We start from the raw sequence: 24622 nt of genomic DNA on the forward strand, positions 1-24622 counted from the left end.
ACCTCTCGTAACCCAGTTATAAACTTGATCTAGATTTTATAGAGGGAAAGTTTTAGATCAAACAAAAAATGTGACCGCTAGCGTGTTAACAAGGTTTTTTATACGATTTGATCCGTAGCGACCTATTCCTTTTTTACCTCAGGTAACCGAATTCTGCGCGGTTACATAGAGAGGGTGATTTTGATAAATTGATAAATCACCTTCTAAAAAGGGTTGCCTATCATTAAACCTAGTGACCTAGTTTTTGACCTCGTATCCCAGTTTTAAACTTGATCTAGATATTTTTGACATTTTTTTTAGATCAAACAAAAAAATGTGACCTCTAGAGTGTTAACAAGGTTTTTATACAGATGATTAGTAGCAACCTATTTTTGTACCTCAGGTAACCAAGTTAAAAAAAATTCTGGATTACCTAAACATTGTGGCAAAGTTTCATGATGAGGAAGGAAATGTGGCCTCAAAGCTTTCCTTTCAATTGACCTAGTGACATAGTTTCTGATCCTAGATGACCTAGTAACTAACTCATTCAAGATTTTATTGAGGGTAATAAACTGATCAAGTTTCATTAAGACTGCGCTAAAATTGTGATCTTTAAGAGCATAGAAAGTCAAATTATTGACGACGCACGACCATGACAGACAATAGCTTTGTGCTTAGGTGAGCTGAAAATGAAAATCATAGCAAACGAAGTTACCTTGCACACGACTCCTGCCACTATTGATTATTAAAAGTTCATTAATCTTACTGTTTGAGCAGCAGTTTTTCGCAGGGTGATGAGTTCGATCCCCGGACAAGGCGTAAGTTCTCAGTGACGATTTGTTAATAGAATCATTCGTTTCCCACAACAGATTCCTGTGGGGAAACTGGCAGTTATTTGAGAAGAACTGGCTAGTACTGTTACAAATTCCAAGAAAACTGGTAAGGTTAAAACAGTTTTTTTTTAAAATTGTCTTTCCTCTGTATAATTCAGCCATTTTTGACACCAAAAATGATAAAAAAAATACTTGATCTGTTGAATGGTTTATAAATCTTTCAAGATGTTGGCATGAACACTGTTTATACACGTAGATATAAAATTGATACTTAGACGTCCCAGAAAAGTAAGGCCGTAACTGTTACGAACTTACATGACCAATACATTTTCGGAAACTGCATGAAAAGGGCTATTACCTGAACAGAAAATAAATCTTTATCGTGTGATTCTGTTTATTGAAACAAACATAACATTTTGTTAATAAAATAAGGTCGTATCTGTTACTTACGACCCTTTTTTGGTCAGTTTTAGAAATATCTACTGAAGAAAAAGACCGTATTTGCCACTTACAACATTTTAGGATTACATATTATGTGATTTTGGATATAACAATTTTATTGTAAATAGGTCGTAAATAGCAGATACGACCTTTCATCATTGCGGGACTGTAAAATGGTGTATATACAATTTCTTAAATATCATCATCTCGATAAATACATCATCATTGGTACTGTAAGAATTTTAAAGCTTTAGCTATGAGGCTGAAAAACAGATATGAATAATTTTGGTGAGAAGTCTGTAAATCAAAATATTTAGTGTTTTTATTTTCAGTTTTCTCAAAAGTACTTTTTTCAGTTATAACCTTTTATATCTGGGGCGCCGACTTGTCACAGAGCTTCATCATCATTGTTTTAAAGGTGTCATTTGATTTGACCTTGTGACCTTATTTTCACAGGATGTGACCTAGTTCGAAATATTGGTAAACTTTTTCATTTTTTTTTGTCTATTGTTACATGAACAAGAGCCATGTTAGACATGGCCAATCCCCCCGCCGGGCATATTATAACTAAAGGCTAAAGTTCCTGGCAAGTTTGAAAGTATTAATTTTGGGGAAAGCTTTGAAGAACCATTTAGTTGTGGTCCGCATCAGGGGTTTTAAAGATGTGGAAGAAAGAATAAGTCAGTGCATGGTGAGGTGGTTTACTGCTAAATTTTATTACTTATCATGAACAGTATAGCTATGATGTTTTTCTATATGGCTACTGTAAAAAGAAGGAATGGAAAGCTAACAGGGAACACGAGTGCCAGAATGTCACAAAATATGCCCGTCACAGCAAATTTCTTTACTCTAGCAGCTGTATTTGCAAATGGAATTTTAATTTTGTGGTTGTTTAGTAATCATTGTAAGTCTTTTGTTTTTCTAAGTCCACAAAAAACTCCTTACCAGGTAGAGATATCTTAAAATACACGTAAAATTGGAAAGTAACATCCATGTTGTACTACAGAAAAGTGGTCTTGTTTTTTCCCTACGGTCAATTATAAAAATGTTACAATATAAGTTATTTATTGTAACAACTAAGGGAAGTTAATCTTAAAAAAAAAAAAAAAAAAAAATTGCAAGTCCACAAAAAAATCTTTACCAGGTAGAGATTGGTCAAAATACACCTCAAAATTGGATGTAGCATGCATGTTGTACTACAGAAAAGTGGCCTCGATTTTTCCGTACGACTAGTAATGAAAAAGTTACAATAAAAGCTATTTAAAGTAACAACAAAGGGAGGTAATTCTAAAGAAGGGAACTGCGCATGACACTTCGTCTCATGATGGTGTATGATTGTGCCAAGTTACATCAAAATCCCTCCATGCATGAAGAAGAAATGCTTCGGACAATGTCATTCTTGTATCTGACCTTTGGCCTCTAAGTGTGACCTTGACCTTAGACCTAGGGACCTGGATCTTGCGCATGACATTCTGTCTCGTGGTGGTGACCATTTGTGCCAAGTTACATCAAAATCCCTCTATGCATGAAGAAGAAATGCTCCGGACAATTTTTTTAAGAAAATATGATAAAAGGGAATAACTCAAAAATTAGGCAAGGTAGAGTTATTGTTCTTGCACACTGCACTTCCTCCCAATGTGTTCTATCAGTGTATGAAGTTTGAAGAAAATCCCTCCAGTACTTTTGGAGTTATGCTCCGGACAAAATTTTTTAAGAAAATAAGATAAAGGGGAATAACTCAAAAAATAGGCAAGGCAGAGTTATTGGTCTTGCACACTGCACTTCCTCCCAATGTGTTCTATCAGTGTATGAAGTCTGAAGAAAATCCCTCCAGTACTTTTGGAGTTATGCTCCGGACAAAATTTTTTAAGAAAATAAGATAAAGGGGAATAACTCAAAAAATAGGCAAGGCAGAGTTATTGTTCTTGCACACTGCACTTCCTCCCAATGTGTTCTATCAGTGTATGAAGTTTGAAGAAAATCCCTCCAGTACTTTTGGAGTTATGCTCCGGACAAAGATCGTTGCGGACGGACGCACGCACGCACGGAGAGCATTTCTAATATCCCCTTCGCCTTTGGCGGGGGGATAAAAAATAGTAATAAAGGATTTCATCTTACGTTGATCTATATATATAGTGAAGGTTTTCAATATAGGTTTAAACCATTTCATTTTGTCATTCATATGTCTAAACCTTGTCGAATAATGCACACACTGAATAAAGGCCAGACGGCACTGGATTTCTTCCTTAAATTAATAGGTATTAGAATTATATTCTCATATAAAACTATATAACACATTATGTGATGCCGAATGCGTTTCGAGATTCGCGACGAACGTACGGACTTGAGCGTCTCCTTGGCGAGCGAATTTTAAAAATGTTCTAAAATTTCTATACTCGGTCATTTGTCGCTGATCTCTGAAACGTTGTAAGTTCGTGGGAAAGCACGCGGTTCAGGGAATGCTCGTGTTTTTGGAAAGGCACGTGGTTCAGGAATAACGTCCAGGTGAAAACATCTCATTTTCGTTCGCCAGGAATGCTGAAAAACTAGATGCCATTAACTTTAAGCACCAACAAATTTCCTCACTGTAAACTTCACCATGCACACCATGAAAAACAAGGCTCTTAAAGGCTTCCTTTCAACAGAACCTTAATAATTCTAATAACACCAGTGTTATACGACATGCGATACTTACCGATTATTTGCATTACATTTTAAACCCGCTTCGTATATAATTATATTACTGTACAAATATAAACTGCTGTGTCAGCAGTTTTTACTGAATTTATTTTCTCTCTTAGGCAACATTGGTGCTATTAAACGAGACATATATGAAAAGAAAATATAACTGTTTCACTTTAATTTCTGTCTGGTTGTTATTGTGATAAGGCATAGCGTTTCATGTAATAACCATACTTAAAATTTCTGTAAAACGCACGGACTTAAACACGAGAATAAATTAAAGTACAACCATTAAAACAAGAGGGCCAAGATGGCCCTAGGTCGCTCACCTGAGTAACACACCATAACAGTGTTAACATGTTTGACTTAATGATTTCATGGAGACAAATATTCTGACCAATTTTCATTAAGATTGGACCAACAATATGGCCTCTTGAGTGTAAACAAGTATTTTCCTTGATTTGACATAGTGACCTAGTTTTTGACCCCACATGATCTAGATTCGTACTTGTTAAAGATTTCATAAAAACAAACATTCTGACAGTTTCGGGAAGACTGGAGCAAAAAAAGTGGCCTCTAGAGTGTATACAAGCTTTTCCTTTGTTTTGACCTAGTGACCTAGTTTTTGAACCCAAATGACCCACATTCGAAATCATCCAAGACTGTTTGATAACAAACATTCGGACCAAGTTTTATGAAGATAGAATCAAAAATGTAGCCCATAGTGTGTAAACAAGCTTATTCTTTGATTTGACCTGGTGACCTAGTTTTTGATCTCGCGTAACCCTGACAATAAATCATCCGAGATTTCATGCAGACAAACATTCTAACAAAGTTTCATGCACATCAAATGAAAAATGCAGCCCCTATTGCTTACAAAAGGTTTTTCTTTGATTTAAACAGGTGACCTAGTTTTTGACCCCTGATGACCCAGATTCGAAATTGGGCTAAAGATCATCAAGATAAATATTTGACCAAGTTTCACGAAGATAGGGTCATAAACATGGCCTCTAGTGTTTTCAAGCTTTCCCTTTGATTTGACCTGATGATCTAGTTTTTGATCCCACATGACCCAAATTCTAAAGTAACCTAGAGGTCAACAAGACAAACATTCTGACCAAGTTTCGTAAAGATTGAATCACAACTGCGGCCTCGAGAGTGTTCACAAGCTTTTCCTTTGATTTGACCGGGTGACCTAGTTTTTTAACCTGCATGATCCAGATTCGAACTTGACCTAGAGGTCATCAAGATAAATATTTTGACCAAATCTCAGGATTTCAAACTTAAATTGTGGTCTCTAGATGTTAACAAGATTTTCCTTTTATCTGGCCTAGTGACCTTGCTTTTGACCCCACATGACCCAGTTTCGAACTTGGCCTAGAGATCATTAAGACAAACATTCTGACCAAGTTTCATAAAGACTGAATCACAACTGTGGCCTCTAGAGTGTTCACAAGCTTTTCCTTTGATTTGACCGGGTGACCTAGTTTTTGATCCCATATGACCCAGATTCAAAACTGACCTAGAGATCATGAAGACAAACATTCTGACCAAGTTTCATAAAGATTAAGTAACAACTGTGGCCTCTAGAATGTTCACAAGCTTTTCCTTTGATCTGGCCTTCTGACCTAGTTTTTGACCCCACATGATCCAGTTTCGAACTTGACACAGAGATCATCAAGACTAACATTCTCACCAAGTTTCATAAAGATTGGGTCACAACTGTGGCCTTTAGTGTTCATCAGGCAAATGTTGACGGATGACGCACGCCGGGCAATGACTGGTCACAATAGCTCACCTTGAGCATGAGCACTTCGTGCTTAGGTGAGCTAAAGAGACATAGATGAAAATGACTCGATATAGATTTAAGACTTTAAACTGTTCTATACTCATTCCAACATGTTTACAAAACTGCTTAAAGACCCACCTCAGAATAACTGATTCTTTTTTGTTTCAATGATGGTAATTGTGCACGATTTGCATGAAAAAAAGGAAAGAAATATAAGTGTTTAATTACAGTTGACAGTGGTATATATTTGGGAAAAAAAACAAAATTGATTTTATTGAATTAATTTAGCAGTTTGGAAAGTACCTCGTGCATTTAATAAAGTTTAGACCAATTTTTGTTTCTACAGTGAAAGTACCTGGTGCATTTAGTAAAGTTTAGACCAATTTTTCTTTCTACAGTGGAAGATGTTTTAAAACATAAGGGTGTGTGTGTGTGTGGCGGAGGGGGAGCACTAGGTTGAGGTGGGTCATTAAACTAAATATTTCAATGGAAAACGGGTTTCTAGGGTGGAAGTTAAGAGCCACATCAGTCACTGTGATACTGATGCTGCGGCCAAATACATTATTTGAAAACGAAATTGTCTTTATGTTTCCTAGTAACATAAGTTTGTGAAGTATTGATCGAATAATTGAAATTATGGCATAGGTGTTAAAGAAGATTGATGCCTCATCATCTGAGGTGGCATGAACTTGACGCAGTATTAGACTATCATGTAAATGTTGTATAAATTGGCGATATTAAATTATTTCTATGTTCAGCCTGAAAAAATCATATAATGACGCCCACCACCTTTGATCTATTGTAATAATCAAGTAGTCCAATGAACAGTCAAGCAAAATAATTCTATCAAGGAAAGATGTCAGTTCCCATGGTCAGTAGCAAGTGGTAAGTTTCCATGGTTATTGGAAAGGTGTCAGTTCCCATGGTCATTGGGAAGATGTCAGTTCCCATAGTCAGTGGAAAGATGTCAGGTCCATGTTCAGTGGAAAGGTGTCAATTCCCATGGTCAGTGGAAAGATGTCAGTTCCAACAGTCAGTGGAAAGGTGTCAGTTCCCATGGTCACTGGAAAGAAGTCAGGTCCCATGGTAAGTGAAAAAGATTTCAATTACCATTGTGAGTGGAAAGATGTCAGTTCCCATGGTCAGTATCAAGGGGTCAGTTTCCATAGTCATTTGCAAAGGTGTCAGTTCCCATGGTCATTGGATAGATGTCAGTTCCCATAGTCATTACAAAGGTGTCAGTTACAATGGTCATTGGACAGGTGTCAGTTCCCAAAGTCAGTGGAAAGATGTCAGTTGCCATGATCAGTGTGAAGATGTCAGTTCCCATGGTCATTGGAAAGGTGTCAGTTCCCAGTCAGTGGAAAGATGTCAGTTTCCATGGTCAACGGAAAGATGTCAGTTACCATGGTCAGCGGAAAGATGTCAGCATGGTCATTGGATAGCTGTCAGTTCCCATAGTCAGTGGAAAGATGTCAGGTCCTATGTTCAGTGGAAAGGTGTCAATTCCCATGTTCAATGGAAAGATGTCAGTTGCCATGGTCATGGTATCTGTGGTCAATGGAAAGTGGTCTGTGGAAAGATGTTTAATGGAAAGATGTTTCTTACCATTGCTAGTGGACAGATGTCAGTTCCCATGGTCAGTGATAAGATGTCACAGTTCCTATGGTCAGTGATAAGATGTCAGTTCCCATGGTCTGTGGAAAGATGTCAGGTCCCATGGTCAGTGATAAGATGTCAGTTACCATGGCCAGTGATAAGATATCAGTTACCATGGTCAGTGATAAGATGTCAGTTCCAACTCGTCATGTCTGATATAAGCAAACTGGTTATTTTGCTTTCACTTTTCATATTTTCTTTCAACTTCATGAAGTAAGGTTACAACCCACTCAGCAAGCTTTGACTGACATTTTACCAAGGGCTGGGACCAAAGAAAGCAAGTGGGACGTTTACAAGCGGAAGGCTCAGATGATGAAAAGAACTTATGTTGAGTTTGCGCAATTTATAATCCATCTTGAAATCTTGGACTCAGTACTTTTTACAGTTATTTCTGGTCCTTTAGGAATACAGATATCTGTTCAATGTTTTTTTATAATGTTCAGTTTCTCTCAAGCCTTTGCTCGAGAGCATGATTGGTGCACTTTTTCATTGCCTGTCATTGACAAAATCAGTCTTTATAGTGATGTGCTTCATCGCAAACATTAATTCCCACCTATTGGTTGTATGCACATATTGAGTGTATAGTATATATATTTTGTCTGTTTGCTTGTTTAGATTACAGACCTGATTTAAGCATCAACAAATTTTGTCTGCTTGCTTGGTTAGAATACAGACCTTCTGATTTGAGCATCCACACATTTTGTCCGCTTGCTTGTTTAGAATACAGACCTTGGTGTTTTGATACCGCAAACAACTCCTCTAGAGACTGAGAAAAATACTGTTCTTGAACTCTGAGGAACGGGTGTCATTATTACTGTTATTAGTAATTGTGTAAGCCAGGTTATTTGAATATCCAGCAATGTATAAAAGTTCTAGACGGATAAGAAAAGTTTTACAATGGCCAATTAAAATGTGTTTAAGAGGGATAATAATTTTTGTTTGATGATTTGACCTAATAACCTAGTTTAAATATCCTGATGACCTACTTTTAATACCGAAGAGACCCAGTACACTTTGCAGAAACACACATTCTGATCATCAGGTAGAAAATAAGGCCTACAGAATCATGTTTTCTCTATGACTCAACCTAACCACCTAGTTTTTTTAATCAGTTTCGGACCTGAACAAGTAGTTGTCATTGAACAAGTTATTTCAAAAAAACATTATGGCCATTTCTCATGTAGATTAGGAAGAAAATGTGGCTTCTAGACAATAATGTTTTTGTGAGGTTTTAACCTGACCTAGTTTTTTATTATCCCAAATGACCCAATTTTTAACTTTAAACTAGATTTCATTTTTGTACTAGCATGACTATTCCTTACCCTGGAAGACATAAATAACATTTAAAACCAATCTCATTAGATGCTGCTGAGGTATATTCATTTACATAAAATAAAGGGAGGTAATTTGTCTTAAATTCAGTCAAAAGTTATCTACCCTGATTGTCTGAATCCATCTGATGGCATAAATGAAATTTCAAATCAGTATCTTCATTGGTTACCGAGATACACCTATTTTAATTTGAAACAAAGGGAGGTAATTTGACATAAAATCGGTCCAGTTATCTACCCTGATTGTCTCAGTCCAACTTATGACAATAATGAAATTTCAAATGAGTCCTATAAATACTTACTGAGATAAATCCATTTTTTGTTAAAATCAGGGGAGGTAATGATGTATGCATGTAGAAGAGTACAAGCCTTTACAACAATTTATGAGAAAAGTATTCATATTGATAAATGTTCAATCAAGAGTTATCTAACATGACTATTTCTTACCTTGGAGGACATAAATAACGTTTCAAACCAATCTCATTAGAAGCTGCTAAGGTATATTCATTTACATAAAAAACAAAAGGGAGGTAATCTGTCATAAATTCAGTCAATATGTATCTACACCGATTGTCCATGTCCATGTGATGGCATAAGTGAAATTTCTGATCAGTATCTTCATTACTTACGGAGATATACCCATTTTAATTTGAAATAAAGGGAGGTAATTTGACATAAAATCAGTTCATAGTTATCTACCCTGATTGTCTCAGTCCAACTAATGACAATAATGAAATTTCAAATGAGTCCCTTAAGTAGTCCCTTAAGTACTTACTGATATAAATCCATTTTGATTAAAATCAGGGGAGGTAATCAGATATAAAATAAGTGCACAGTGTCTAGGTCAACCTGATGACATACATTAAGTTTCAAAACCAATACCATCAATAGTTGCAGAGATATAACCATTTTATGGATAAGTGCTGACCTTGACCTCAATGTATGACCCTGACCTTCAAACAATGGGAACCGATATCTTATTGTGATTTAAGTTGTGTGCACGATTTTCTAATGCTGAATGCAAAATGCGGCATCTATCATGTTCACAAGGTAAAAATTAACATATTTTGGCACTTTCAATGTTCATTCAGGGGCCATAACTCTAGAACCTATGATTGGATCTGACAGGTTAGGGTTAGAGTTATTTTGCAAGTTTGTATCAAATCAAACCATAAAGGAAGTCTCTATATGGCTGCAAAAGCCGAAATAGCAAAATTTGGCCCTTCAAGGGGCCATAACTCTGGAACCCATAATGGGATCTGGCCAGTTTTCAAAAGGAAACGAGATATTATGCCAATACAAGTTGTGTGCAAGTTTGATAAAAGCTGATTGCAAGATGTGGTCTCTATTGTGTTCAAAAGCCAAAAATAGCAAATTTGGCCCTTACTATAAAAGGGGCTATAACACTGGAACCCAAGATGGGATCTGGCCAGTTTTCGAAAGGATCCAAGATATTATGTCAATAAAAGTTGTGTACAAGTCTGATATATTAAAATTGATTGCAAAATGTGGTCTCTATCATGTTCACAAGCAAAAAATAGCAAATTTTAGCCCTTTAAAGGGGCATAACTCTCTAACCCATGATGGGATCTGGCCAGTTTTCGAAAGGAACCGAGATATTATGCCAATACAAGTTGTCTGCAAGTTTGATTAAAGTTGATTGTAAAATGTGGTCTCTATCATGTTCACAAACCAAAAATAGAAAATTTTGGCCCTTTAAGGGGCAATAACTCTAGAATCCATGATGGGATCTGGCCAGTTTTCGAAAGGAACCGAGATATTATGCCAATACAAGTTTTATGCAAGTTTGATTAAAATTGCTTGCAAAATATTGTCTCTATCGTGTTCACAAGAAACTGTGGATGGACGGACGACAGACGGATGGGCGACGGACGATCACTAAAGCTCACCCTGTCACTATGTGACAGGTGAGCTAAAAAGACATTCTATTCTGAACAGGTTTTATGCTGATCAGGTAATCTATGTGGTATCCAGAGCGTATACCATGAACCTTTGATACTGTTTTCAGTCTCAAAACATTTTCCAGTTACTGATTTGAAATCAGTTTTATGTATGTCATTGTAAACCTGACCTTCAATCTACTATCCCCCAAACATCTGCTGCTGTCATGTATTGACCACTTTCATTCATTATCCTATTAAGTTTAATGATTGTAGGCCAAAAAGTTCCTGTAGTATAGACTGAAACACTTTTCTGTCTACTATTTGATTCATCTTAAATCCCTCATGATTTTTCAAGGAATTGCAGCATTTTTCTCCATAATTCAGGTAATTATAAACATCATTCTAATGTATCCGAGAGTGGTACTAGGATATTTCTGACTTATTCTTTATTAATGCCATTTTGCAGCTTTAAATGTATTTTTCCTCTTGTAGAAATCAGGCAAGTCATAATTTCGAAAGGACTTTTTTTTAATGTTTTACTTTTTACCCATGGAAACACTACTTTTATGCTTAATACTTAAATATCCTTTAATTAAATTCTTGTAACAATCTACTGAAAAATGAAGTCTATAATTTTTTTTCTGTAAAATTCTTGTGTCAAACATAACTGAATTTACAACGAAAAATACCAGATTAAAGTCATTCTTGACAACAAATTCAAAATTAATCAAGATATTTTGAAAATGTTAAAGTTTGTATTACCACCGTTGGAGTTCCTTAGAATAATATGTAATATTAAACAGTGGTATTGTTTTTTATTGCATGTTTTTCAGGGAATTATTGAAATACACAATGTCATGTATTAGAGTGAAAACATATCAAATATATTTTTCACTAGTGGTAATAAACTCAAGACTGGGTAAATTTAGCCAAAACATGCCAGACTGTCACAAAATACGCCCGTCATTGAACTTGGCCTAATTTAAGGGCCATAATCCAAGAGTGCCTGGGGCAATTTGGCTGGTTATCGAACTTGGCCGAGATATTATGCCCCCAAACATTATCAGCAAGTTTGGTGAAGATCCAATGAAAACTGTTCGACTTAAGAGAGTGGACATGCGTTTGACGCCGACCTCCTGCCCGCCGCCTGCAACCACTCGTGTTCACATAATAAGCCCCACTCTTTCAGAGATAGGCGTATAAAAAGAAAATTTGTTTGTTTAATATACCTTAAATTTTCACTCGTAGCTATGCCACTTGTGAAAATATTGCATCTGGTATTCACTTGTGAAAGATATTTCAATCTTACACTGAAACAAACAAATATCCTCATATTTAAAGGGCTTGTTACAGAAGATTTTGTTTGTTTTTTTAACAGTATTTCAGTTATGTAATGGTGGGCAGTTAAGCTAACCATTGTTCCTGGTTTCTGTAGCAGTACAAATCTGTTCTCTGCAAGTAACTACCAACTTCTCCACATGAATCAGAGGTGGAGGACGAATGATATCAGACACAATGTCTTTTATCAAATCGTCATGGAGAACATACACCCAGCACCTTGTTACAGAAGAATTGGATCAAACAGTACACGTGACAGAGTCCTTCAGCTTTGACAGATTGACTCATATACAATAGGGATCTTCTAAGGTTTTAAAACAGGTAATAATCACAAAATCACACTGACCATAACTTTATCAACTCAGGTGGTTCCAGTTGTTCAAAGGGAGAATTTTATGTAGAACAAGTGGACAAAATGACGTATTTCCCGTCCTGTCAGTATGATTTCAAGGACTTTCTACCCATTATATACCAAATCAAATGGAAATGATAAGATGCTCCTGGAGCACAAATGAATCCGTTTCTTAGCACACGTTCATTTAGCTGAGATTTGTACTGTTTTCTCAAACACCTCTGTACAGTACAACAGGAAAGGAGATTTTTGTCGGTTTTTGAGAATACCGCATCATATACAGTGCTTATTGGGATCAAGTAATCATTGTAACGCTTCATATTTAAAGTGCTGTTTTTTTTTAAACCAAAGCATGTGCATTTTCATAAAATTATTTGAGTTTCTCTTTGAAATATCAACCAAATCTGGCTAGATTCTGACACTGGAATTAGTAAATCTGAAAAATATCGACAGTTACGGTTGCTTCCAAGGAATATGTTACTGGTGTCCACCCATGGATATGACACTTCTAGTAAAGAAAAAAGAAACTTGAAAATATTTAAAATAAACATTTTATTTTATTTAACAATATAACATTTAATGACACAGATCTTGTCAATCATAAAGTAACAATCTAATATAATATAACATGACACTGTAACATTCTCTTCAAGAATTTTACAATGACTTTAGTTTATTCTACATTTACACCAAAAATTTATATAATTTATGATTTTAAATTGGTAAACCAAAACTAAGTCTTGCATTTCTCCAAATAATGCACATTCTCACATGAAAAATAATAACAATAAAAAATTTATATTTCATTATAAAATGGCTTCACTTAATGCCGACCGTTTCATACAAAAAGACGGTAAAAAAGATGTCTGTTAAAGTTTTGAAACACTAAAATAAAGCAGGGTCTATATTTAGAAGCTCTTGTCCGGCACATTTTTTTTTGGGGTATAGGACAAGGGATGAGGGATTAATGCTAAAGATTAGCTCCTACAATATTCAAACACAATGGTTTGATTTTCATAACTTTTGCTTAAAATATTCAATTTTTTTTTTGGTTTAATTTAATTTCAGCTACTTTTTAAACCAATAATTAAATGTATAAGGATGTTTTTTTTATCTCTGAAATCTTTCACAAAGACTTATATACAATAATGAATAACACATTCACAATACTACTGACAGGTTGTACAACATACAAAATTTATCAGCAAAACAATTCAGAAACATTTAAGAGAATTACTGAAATACGAAAGTTAACACTCTCAAAGTCAGTGACTCATCTGACAGTCACCAAACTTGCTCGAGACATTCATGGATCTTTTGTATAAAAGGTCCATGAATGTCTCGAGCAAGTTTGTACAAAAAGGTCCATGAATGTCTCGAGCAAGTTTGGTGACGGTCAAAGGCTTCATAAGAAGTAGTTGATACATTTTCTGTCATTAGCTCTGGCAGACATTAGATGCGATCTAGATAAACCATTGGAAAAAAAACAAGAGAGAAGCTGCTTCTTAACAGTCCATTAAATGAAGCTGCTGAAAGTAAATCAGAGACAAGACAATTCATTATGGATAATGGAGTCGTGAACTGTACTAACAGCTTATCCTGAATGTGAACTAACTGCTAATCAAACATTCCCAGTACAAGGTTAAGAGGTACTAAGAAGAAATATCTTCACAATAAACTTCACCTTATTCAGGTACTAATTATTCCTATCCTTGTTTTGGACCTAGACTAAGCACTTGTTTTACAACTAAATAATCATTCAGACATTTCTGAACAATACTGATAGGTAATTTTTTTTACAATAAACTGGGAAAAGATTGAATAATCAATATAACAAGAGCTGTCGGAGGACAGCAATGCTCAGCTATTCAACAGTCTTGCAAACAGAAATAGCAAAGTGTCACTACCTCATTCCATTACCCGAAGTAAATACTTACCTGGCCCATTCATAACTGTGGACGTATCTTCATCACAGGCTTTACTGAAACCGAAAATAACAGTAACTGAAAGAAACAAGAGTTACTTGTAAAACATATATCCCACCTAAATGATGCCCTGTAAGAGGTAAATAACTGTGTAGTTTTCAGTCTCAAATACTGTAAAATCAGAAATTTTCGTGAGGGTTTAAATTTCGCTATATTCGCGTGGCCCTACATATCGCGAAAATTAATCCTCACATAAATATTTACCATTAGTATAATTCAAATTCAAGGATACCATTTTTACAATTTTGTGAATATTAAACCACGTGAACATACTCAAAATTTCAAATTCGCGAAATTTTGACCCAGCGAAAATATGTGCTTTTACAGTATGCTCAGAGCTTGACTTTATGACCAAACAAGGAGCTACGTTCAATAAACGCTTGATGCCCCCGGTGGCATCCTTGTCGATAAAAAGCAACCAAAAAAGTCCAAAACGAGGTCAAGTTCAAGGTCAAGGTCAAACTGAGGTCAGGTGATGTCTGAAGATGAGGAATGGTCACAGGTTACATCTGCATTAGTATCAAGTCATTCTAGTTAGGGGTATTGATGCTAGACAAAACGGTCCCATTTGGTTAACCTCGTACGGACGGACAAACAGACAGGACAATCACTATATGCCTCCTGCATCAGTAGATGCCGTGAGCATAAAAAAGAATAAGGGTACTGCCTACAGGCAATCATTCTGTAAAGTTTGACAGTCCTAGGCCAAAGCCTTCTTCCTTTATTGAGCAGGAACTGTTTTAAGTCTCAAGGTGTCTTTTTACATTAACAAGAAAAAGTAACTTTTTTAAAAACAACAGCTGCTTGTATTTGATAACCTGCAAGTAGGTATTAAAATTGAATGTTGTATGCTTTGATCAAACAACCTTAAAAACGTCAGGAATCATCTACTGACTATTGACTCCTATTCTATGAAGATTGTCTTCAATTATTGAGTGGAAAAACAATAGATAGCTCACAGGTCATCCTATGAAGTAGTTATAGTGTGGAAACCATTTTCAGTTTCTAGGTCACTGTAACCTTGACCTTTGACCTACTGAACCCCAAAATTATAGTGGTCATCTACTGACGACAGGTAATCAACCTATGAAGTATGAAGACTGTGGGCCAGAGTTTTATAGTTATTGCTTGGAAAAAGATTTTCAGCTCAAGGTTATTGTGAGCCTAATCTTTGACCTTGTGACCCCATAATCAATACTGGGCTTACCAAGACTGGGGTTCCTGTACCAAAGAGTTCTTCAGTTATCGATCATAAACTAAGGGAACGGACAGAGAGACCAATGGACAAACAGATGGTCTGATTACAGCATGCTACCTCTTTGGGGGCATAATTAAATATATACAACATTGCTGGAAACTTTTAGCTAGTCAAGCATGTGCAAAGAAATGGAAGAAGAACCCAGGTGCCCCTTTGACCATCAATTCAGGCATAGATGAGCACCTTTCTACAACCATCGTTATTCTGTAAGCCAACTGGATGGCTACCTTAATTCTACTGTGAGGTTTTGAACCTGTAGAAGTGAGGGTCTCTAAGACAAAATAAGAACAGACGAAAAGCAATACCAGTCAAATATGGAGTATCTTCCAGTACAACAACTGTATCTTCTTTTATTTTGTTGGTGTTAGTTTTCAATGAAATATATGCTGGAAGTTTTCTCTCTTTAAATGGCACCTCAGGGTCATTCTCGTAATTTACAGTATTTTTGTCTAGCTGTGTATTGCCGGTTACACTACTGGAAGCAGAGAGTCTTGCCTCTACTGGAACAATAACTGATGCTGGAGAAATAGGTTGCTCAAACAATTTTGGCTTTTTACTGAAAAAGAATGATGGATTTTTCATGTACAAAGATTGTGTTATAGCCATAATTACACACCTGGCATACATTTTAATGAAAATATGCAAAAGATTTAATGCATCTATATTCACTTTATTTATAAATAAGAAACATAAAATACTGCATATATTTTTTCTCTTTCCCTATCAAAACATGTAAATGAAGTATTGCCATGCAATACAAAGTCCCCTACTGGAAGGCATCTAATTTTTTCTACCGCAGTATAACATAATGAACTGATATCTGTCAATGATGTATAAACAATATTGTACTATATATACAATATGTTATAACAAAACACTTGGATTAAAATTTACATATACAAAAATCTACAGTTGTTGACTGTTTCATAACATCTATAAATATAAACAAGAGTGCCAGAATGTCACAATATACGCCTGTTATAGCAAATTTCTTTAAACTAGCACCTGTATTTTCATATGGATTTTTTTTGGCCAATTACAAAAAAGTTAAAATATAAGTTAATTACTGTAACAACAACAGAAAGTTAATCCTAAAAAAAAATTCAAAAAAATTCTATATAATACAAGACCACATAAAACTCTTTACTAGGTAGAGATTGGTCAAAATTCACCTAAACATTGGATGTAACATGCATGTTGTACCACAGAAAAGTGGTCTCGATTTTTCCCTACGGCTAGTAACAATGAAGTTACAATATAAGCTGTTTATAGTAATAACAATGAGACGTAATTCTAAAAACTAGAAATGTGTCCATGGGACACAGATGCCCCCACTACATGACATTAAAATGACAACTTTTTCCCAGGTCAGGGGCCATAACTCCTACAATACTGAATGAATCTGGATGCGAAACCCTAGGTGCACAACTGCACATGCTGACCAACATTCCTGTAAACTTTGGTGACTCTAGGTCAAATACTTTTGGCGCTACGCGCAACACAACATTAAAATGACCAATTTTTTACTAAGTCAGGGGTCATAACTCCTACATGACTGGATGAATCCGGACGCGAAACCACAGGTGCACAACTACACATGCTGACCAACATTCCTGTAAAGTTTTGTGACTCTTAAGTCATATACTTCTGGAGCTAGGCACGACACAACACTAAAATGACCAATTTTTACAAAGTCAGGGGCCATAACTTCTACAAGACTGAATGAATCCGGACGCGAAACCCCAGGTGCACAACTACACATGCTGACCAACATTCCTGTAAAGTTTTGTGACTCTATGTCAAATACTTTTGGAGCTAGGCGCGACACAACATTCTCTGAAGGACGGACGGATGGACGGAAGGATGGACAGACAAGGGCAAATCTATATGCCCTCCCCTTAAAGTGGGGGCATAACAAGGGTGTCTTATGGTGGTGAACCTTTGTGCCAAGTTACATCGAAATCCCTCCATGCATGAAGAAGAAATGCTCTGGACAAAGTCATTCTTGAATTTTACCTTTGACCCCTAATTGTGACCTTGACCTTAGACTTGGGGGCCTGGTTCTTGTGCATTACAATCCATCTCATGGTGGTGAACATTTGTGCCAAGTTCCATCAAAATCCCTCCATGCATGAAGAAGAAATGCTCCTTTGGCCTCTAAGTGTGACCTTGACCTTTGACCTAGGGACCTGGTTCTTGCACATGACACTCCGTCTCACGATAGTGAACATTTGTTCCCAGTAATATTAAAATCCCTTTAAGGACTGTTGAGTTACAGACTGGACAGGATGAAAGCCATTTTGGCCTCCGACTTCCAAGTGTAACCTTGACCTTTCAGTTAAGGGCCCGGGTTTTGCGCATAACATGTTGTCTCATCCAGGGGAATATTTGTGCCAACTGTTATTTAAATCATGTTTTGCATGACAAAGTTATAGACCGGACAGGAAAAAAATGCTATTGACCTTTGATCACCAAGTGTGACCTTGACCTTTAAGATAGGTTCTGGGTGTTGGGCATGACAAGTCGTCTCATCATGGCAAACATCTATGCCAAGTAATATTGTAATCCCTTGGTGGATGTTACAATTCTGGACTGGACACAAAACAGACCCTGTTCATGCCATGTTAACATTTGACTACCAAGTTTGACCTTGACATTTGAGCTAGAGGTCTGAAAGTTGTGTGTGGCATATTGTCCTATTTTGAGGTACATTTGTGCCAAAAAATATTAAAATCCCTTCATGGATGGCAGAGTTATGGATCGGACAACAAAAAAACCCTGTTGACCTTTAACCTCCAATTGTGTCCTTGACCTTTGAGCTAAGGGTCCAGGTTTTGCGCATGCCATGTTGTCTCCTCATGGGGAACATTTGTGCTAAGTAATATTAAAATCCCTTAATGAATGACAGAGTTATGGACCGGACACGAAATTGCGGATGGATGGATGGACGAGCGCATTGGACCTACAGTCCCTGAAACTGGTTTTCAACCAGTAGGGGACTAAAAATCTTAGCATTGCAATAATACTTTCCTAAAATTCTCTAACCTTTTTGTTTACCAAATATATAATTTATCCTCTTCCATAACAACAAGATGTTGTACTTCCATGCAGAAGATTACCTTTACTGTGACAATGAAGAACGATTCAAGCTGTTTATACATATGACCATAAAGATGACCTGTTGGTGGTTACTGTGTATTTCATAAAGTCAGACCTTTAACCTACTCTGCTGGTCATCTACAAGTCAAAAGCAATTATCCTATGAAGTTATACAAGGGTTTAGGTCAAACCGTTCTCCAGTTATAGATCTGTGACCACTTTCAGTCTGGAGGTCACTGTGACCTTGACCTTTGACCCCCCCCAACCACACACACACACACACACAAAAATACTGAACATGGTTATCATTCAAAGGAATTAGACAGCTGCAGAATCAAGAAACCCCTCATAATTTGACGAGTGAACCCAAAAATACTGAGGCCATATACTGATGATTTTTTTTTTTAGTTGTAGGGCCACACCTTTCTATATATAAAGACTGCAGACCATTTTCAGTGTCAAATGACCATATCCTAAGAAACCATGTAAACTTTCAGTCACTTTTCTCTTAACCAGATCCTCAAACAAGTGGGCCATGATGGCCCTATATCGCTCACCTGTTATCATTGCACTTGAGGACAAGAAGTTCCTCAGTAAAATATCAAAGTCCAAAGGACAGGAACACAAAGGGAAGAAATTTAACCAAAAAGAAAACAGAAAAGTGGTCTCGGGTTTTCCCTACGGCCAATAATAAAAAAGTTACTAAAAACAAGCTATTTATAGTAACGTAAAAGGGAAGTAATTAAAAAAATAAATATTGTAAGTGAACAAAAGAAGGATCTGCCAAATAAATCTGTTGACATAAATGAAATTTCAGATCAGTATCTTCATTAGTTATGGAGATATACCCATTTTAATTTGAAATAAAGGGAGGTAATTTGACATAAAACCAGTCCATAGTTATCTACCCTGATTGTCTCTGTCCAACTAACAACAATGAAATTTCAAATAAGTCCTATATGTACTTACTGATATAAATCCATTTTGATTACAATCAGGGGAGGTAATCAGATATAAAATAACTCTGGAACCTACACTTGGATCTGATTTGTCATGGAATCCAAGATTTATTGTTGTTGATGATATTTTGAAGTTTGTATCAAATAAAACCATAAATGAAGTCTCTATATGGCTGCAAAAGCCAAAATAGCCAATTTTGGACCTTTAAGGGGCCATAACTCTGGAACCCATGATGGAATCTGGCCAGTTGAAGAAAGGAAGCAAGATCTCCTGGTGATACAAGTTGTGTGCAAGTTTGGTTAAAATCAAATCATAAATGAAGCTGCTATTGTGCAGACAAGGTCAAAATAGCTAATTTTGGCCCTTTCAGGGGCTATAATTCTGGAACCCATTGTGGGATCTGGCCGGATCAAAAAAGGAACCGAGATCTTATAGTGACACAAGTTTTGTGCAAGTTTGATTAAATTCAAATCATAAATGAACCTGCTATTGTGCAGACAAGGTTAAAACAGCTGATTTTGGCCCTTTCTGGGGCCATCACTCTGGAACCCATAATGAAATCTCGCAAGTTCAAGAAAGGAACCAAGATTTTATGGTGATACAAGTTGTGTGCAGGTTTGGTTAAATTCAAATCATAAATGAAGCTGCTATTGTGCAGACAAGGTCAAAATAGCTAATTTTGGCCCTTTCAGGGGCCATAACTCTGGAACCCGTAATGGGATCTGGCCAGTTCAAGAAAGGAACCGTGACCTTATGGTGATACAAGTTGTGTGCAAGTTTGGTTAAAATAAAATCATAAATGAAACCACTATGGTGCAGACAAGGAATTGTTGACGCACGAACGGACTGACGACGGACGAAGGGTGATCACAAAAGCTCACCTTGTCACTATGTGACAGGTGAGCTAAAAACATGATGTACTGGCAATAAACAACCTAAAGATGCTGACTTCTATAGGCCTAAGCCTTCTGCAGCTACTGAATGTCAAGGTCATTGTGACTTTTCCTTTGAATTGACCCTGAAAACAACAGGGGTGATCGACTGCCCACTGGCAATCAATCTGTAAAGTTTGACAGCCATAGGTCCAAGTATTCTCTAATTACTAACTGGAAATGAATGTTTTGTACATTCTCTTATCTATGATCCAATATGATTTCAAACTAAACTGTGGTAAAATTGTTGTTTCCATTAACTTGTGTTTGCCAGATAGGCTATTCTGATGAATGTCATTTTCATTACTTTACCTGTTTTCTGAAGTAGACTGTTCTGACAACTGTGACTTCCTTTTTCTCCTCCTGTGTTGAAGATTACATTTCTCACCTTTGGAACAGGAACCAGTTTTTGTAAATTCTGGACATTTCAGAATATGTTTCTTCTTGCACTATAAAATAAACAAGACAGATAATAATAAGGTACATCAGGAGAAATTAGTCAATGCTATAATTTGATAAAATGGGGTTTCACATCACAGTATTTCCAAGAAGGACTGTGTGTTCAGGTTTAGCGTCCTTTTCAACCATTTTTCAGTCATTTAAACGATGGTGTCTACTTGTAGCAGTGAGCACAATGCACAATTTTATTGTGCTACCTCACTTGAATATCATGCTGTAGACATGAGACATGATAACCCATCCAATTACATTATACTGACACTGGGCTAACCAGTCCTAAAACAACCCTGTTAATGTTGAGTGCCAAGCGAAGAAGCTTCTATTGCCATTTTTTACATCTTTGGTATGGTGCAGCCAGGGAGTGAATCCATTATCTCCCACACTCGAAGCACATGCTCTACTTCTAGGCTTCTGAGGCCGTTAAGCCCTGATCATCAATATTTAGAAAGTCAGTTTACAATACAATGAAAATCCACTGTTACAGAAAATAAAACTACAAAACCAGCAGAATGGTGATTTATACCCCCAGATGCCACTTTGATACAAGGTAAGTAAGCCTTCAAGTGTGACCTTGATCTTAAACCCAATGACAGGGCTTAGCACTTTGCATGTCATCTTCATAGGATTAAGAATTGATGCTAGGTTTACAAAATTCATTTCTGAGTCAGTGGTTTAGAAGATATGGAGCAAACACAAATTTGAGCTATCTGATCTTGACCTTTCTGCTCTTGACCTTAGACCTAAATTCCTGGGTTCTGCCCTCAGCATGTAGTTGTACGATTAACAATTGATTCTAGTTTTATGAAAACCATTCCAGTAGTTAAGATTTGGAATGGAAAAAATGAAGCTTTTTGATCTTTCACCTCCAAGTGTTCCCTTGACCTTAGAACTAGTGACCTGGATTGTGTGCACTGCATGCTGTCTTCAAGAGCTAAATTTTTTATACTAGTTTTATGAAAATCTTCCAAGTGGTTCTGATATAAGTGGACATGATGTAAACGTATCTGACCTTTGACCTCCAAATGAGACCTTGACCTTGGCCAAAGTGATCAGGGCTGTATGCAATACCTGTCATCTTGATGAGGTTAAGAATTCATGCAAGTTTTATGAAAATCTTCAAAGCTATTAAGAAGATATGAAGGTGACATGAATATGGATGGACATGCTTGAGTCCCATATCCTTTCCGCACCTGTAACGTAATAAAACGTATTAACTTCTGATGGCCTTTCACACTTCCCTAGAATTGACATTTATTACACGAAATTCATTTTGAAACTATTTCTGAAATGTCTTGGTCTGCAGCTCTCAAATATCTAACATCCGGAACATATACTAACACTTTTAGACAACATCTAAAAAGACCTTTTTAACGATTTGACGAAGTTCCAAAAATCTCCATATACCCTAGCTTTGTTATGGACCCCTGTGGGATTTGTGTTTATTCCGAGTTCAAATATTTTTTTTAGATGAAAAGCTGACATGTCGCGCTGGAGCCCAGGTATTTTCAAACTGTTAGAAAGTGCTGAAAATTGACTTCCTATTAGCAACAAAAAAAAACAAGAGCTCCGCCAAGCGGGGCAATATACGTCTGAAGGATTACATCATAGGATGGGAGCAAAATTTAAAGAACTTGACTGTTGTAGCCCAAAGGAGTGGAACAACAAAAGGAAAACTTCAAAAAACAAATCTAAGTCCACAAAAAATATTCGAAGTCCACAAAAAATCCTTATCAGGCACAGGTTTGTAAAAATACACCTAAAAATTAGAGGTACCATCCATGTTGTACCACAGAAAAGTGGTCTCGGTTTTTCCCTACGGCCAATAATAAAAAAGTTTCAAAATAAGCTATTTATAGTAACATAAAAGGGAAGTAATTAAAAAATAAATTACTGTAAGTAAACAAAAAAGAGATCTGCCAAATAAAAACAAGAGCACTGCAATGCAGAGCAATATACACAAAGCAAGGTCATATATGACCATTGACCCTTAAGTGTGACCTTGACCTTGAAGCAAGTCATCCGGAACATGCTCTTTGCAAGTTGTCTTGGTGTGGTGAACATTTGTGTCAAGTTTCTTTGAAATCCTTCAAGGGGTTCAAGAGTTACAGAGCGGACACAAAACCTGATATGACTTTTGACCCCTAAGTGTGACCTTGACCTTGAAGCGAGTCGTCCGGAACATGCACTCTTCAAGTTGTCTTGGTGTGGTGAACATTTGTGTCAAGTTTCTTTGAAATCCTTCGAGGGGTTCAAGAGTTACAGAGCGGACACAAAACAAACTGATATGACCTTTGACTCCTAAGTGTGACCTTGACCTTGAAGCAAGACATCCAAAACATGCGCTCTGCACGTCGTCTTGGTGTGGTGAACATTTGTGTCAAGTTTCCTTGAAATCCTTCAAGGGGTTCAAGAGTTACAGAGCGGACAGACATTGCTAACGGACAGACGGACACCAGCGTCATAACATAATACGTCCCTTCGGGCATATAAAAAGACGTCCACGCGCATACATTAAGACGGGGTGACCCCTGCACGTGACCCCCCGACAATAGACCAATGCAAATGCAACTTTCGTTTTCAAGTTTAGCCTGTTCACTTTCATTTTCTTTACTTCCAGATAAAGCTGAAGGTCGTCTAATGTTACTTTCTGTCAAAAACATACGTACGCCTGTCGCAATTGTATAACAAAAGCTGTCTGTTGACAGTGCGCTCGACTTTGTGTATAACTGGTGGAAGTATGGGGTCAAAATATTACCAGAGATTTTCTGACAAAAGAAGAAATAGATAAGACAAACAATGTACCTGTATTTGTGGAACTGGATATGTCTTGCACTATAATGGCAATGTGTGACCATGATGGTAAGCAAGAAAAGCCATATATCAAACAGCTTAGACAAAAATATGGAAACGTATGAGAAAATTAACTAATTTCTATGTCAAAAAAGGGCCATAACCTAGCTAAAGTCCTTGTCCTAGTTATGTAGTCTTGCCTACATAAGTAGACTATGACAGTAAACAAGTGGTTAAAGTTTCAAAGCCATATGACAAAAGGTTAGGCAAAATATGGACTGGTAAGAAAACTTTAACTGATTTCCAAGTCCAAAAAGTGCCATAATTGAGCCAATTGAGTTATGTACTCTTGCATAGAACTGGACATGGTGATGGTACACAAGTGTTAAAAGTTTCAAAGCTTTATCTCAAAAGAATTTGTCAAAATGTTGACTGGTATGAAAAACTTAACCAATGTGTGATGCCGACGCCGACGCTATGGTGAGTAGGATAGCTCTACTTATTCTACAAATAGTCGATAAAAATGTGCCCGTCGTCCAAAGGATATAGTCTCCATATACTTTGTATGAAAATACTGCCTAGGGATGGGGGGAGATTTGGAGAATTTCCTGTTACACTGGGAAGCATATAGTGTTTGAACTGTCTGTCTGTCAGTCTGTCCATAACACTTTCTTAAGTACTCAAACCCTCCTACAGTTTCTATCCAATTGAAATGATATTTGGACTACAAAATCAACATTAAGTGGACATGCGCATAAGTCGAGACTTTCATGTCAAATTATTTTTTTCTGTAACTGAGATTCTTCTTTGGACCCTTAAATACTACAACTG

General features: G+C 36.6%; 1 protein-coding gene across 1 annotated transcript in view; it reads right to left on the reverse strand.

Annotated features, from left to right (window-relative positions):
* Positions 1 to 12843: 12843 nt before the first annotated feature.
* The window catches only part of LOC123549705 (uncharacterized), a 70593-nt gene continuing 58814 nt past the window's right edge, over positions 12844 to 24622 (reverse strand). The window contains exons 9-11 of the mRNA XM_045338018.2: positions 20855 to 20991; positions 15857 to 16107; positions 12844 to 14289 (exon numbers count right to left, since the gene is read on the reverse strand). Of these exons, the coding sequence (XP_045193953.2) occupies positions 14255 to 14289; positions 15857 to 16107; positions 20855 to 20991 (423 nt within the window). The 3' untranslated portion in view covers positions 12844 to 14254. The remainder of the gene's footprint in view (positions 14290 to 15856; positions 16108 to 20854; positions 20992 to 24622) is intronic.

This window comes from Mercenaria mercenaria, chromosome 6 (genome assembly GCF_021730395.1).
Source record: "Mercenaria mercenaria strain notata chromosome 6, MADL_Memer_1, whole genome shotgun sequence".
In the NCBI taxonomy this organism is placed as follows: Eukaryota; Metazoa; Mollusca; class Bivalvia; order Venerida; family Veneridae; genus Mercenaria; species Mercenaria mercenaria.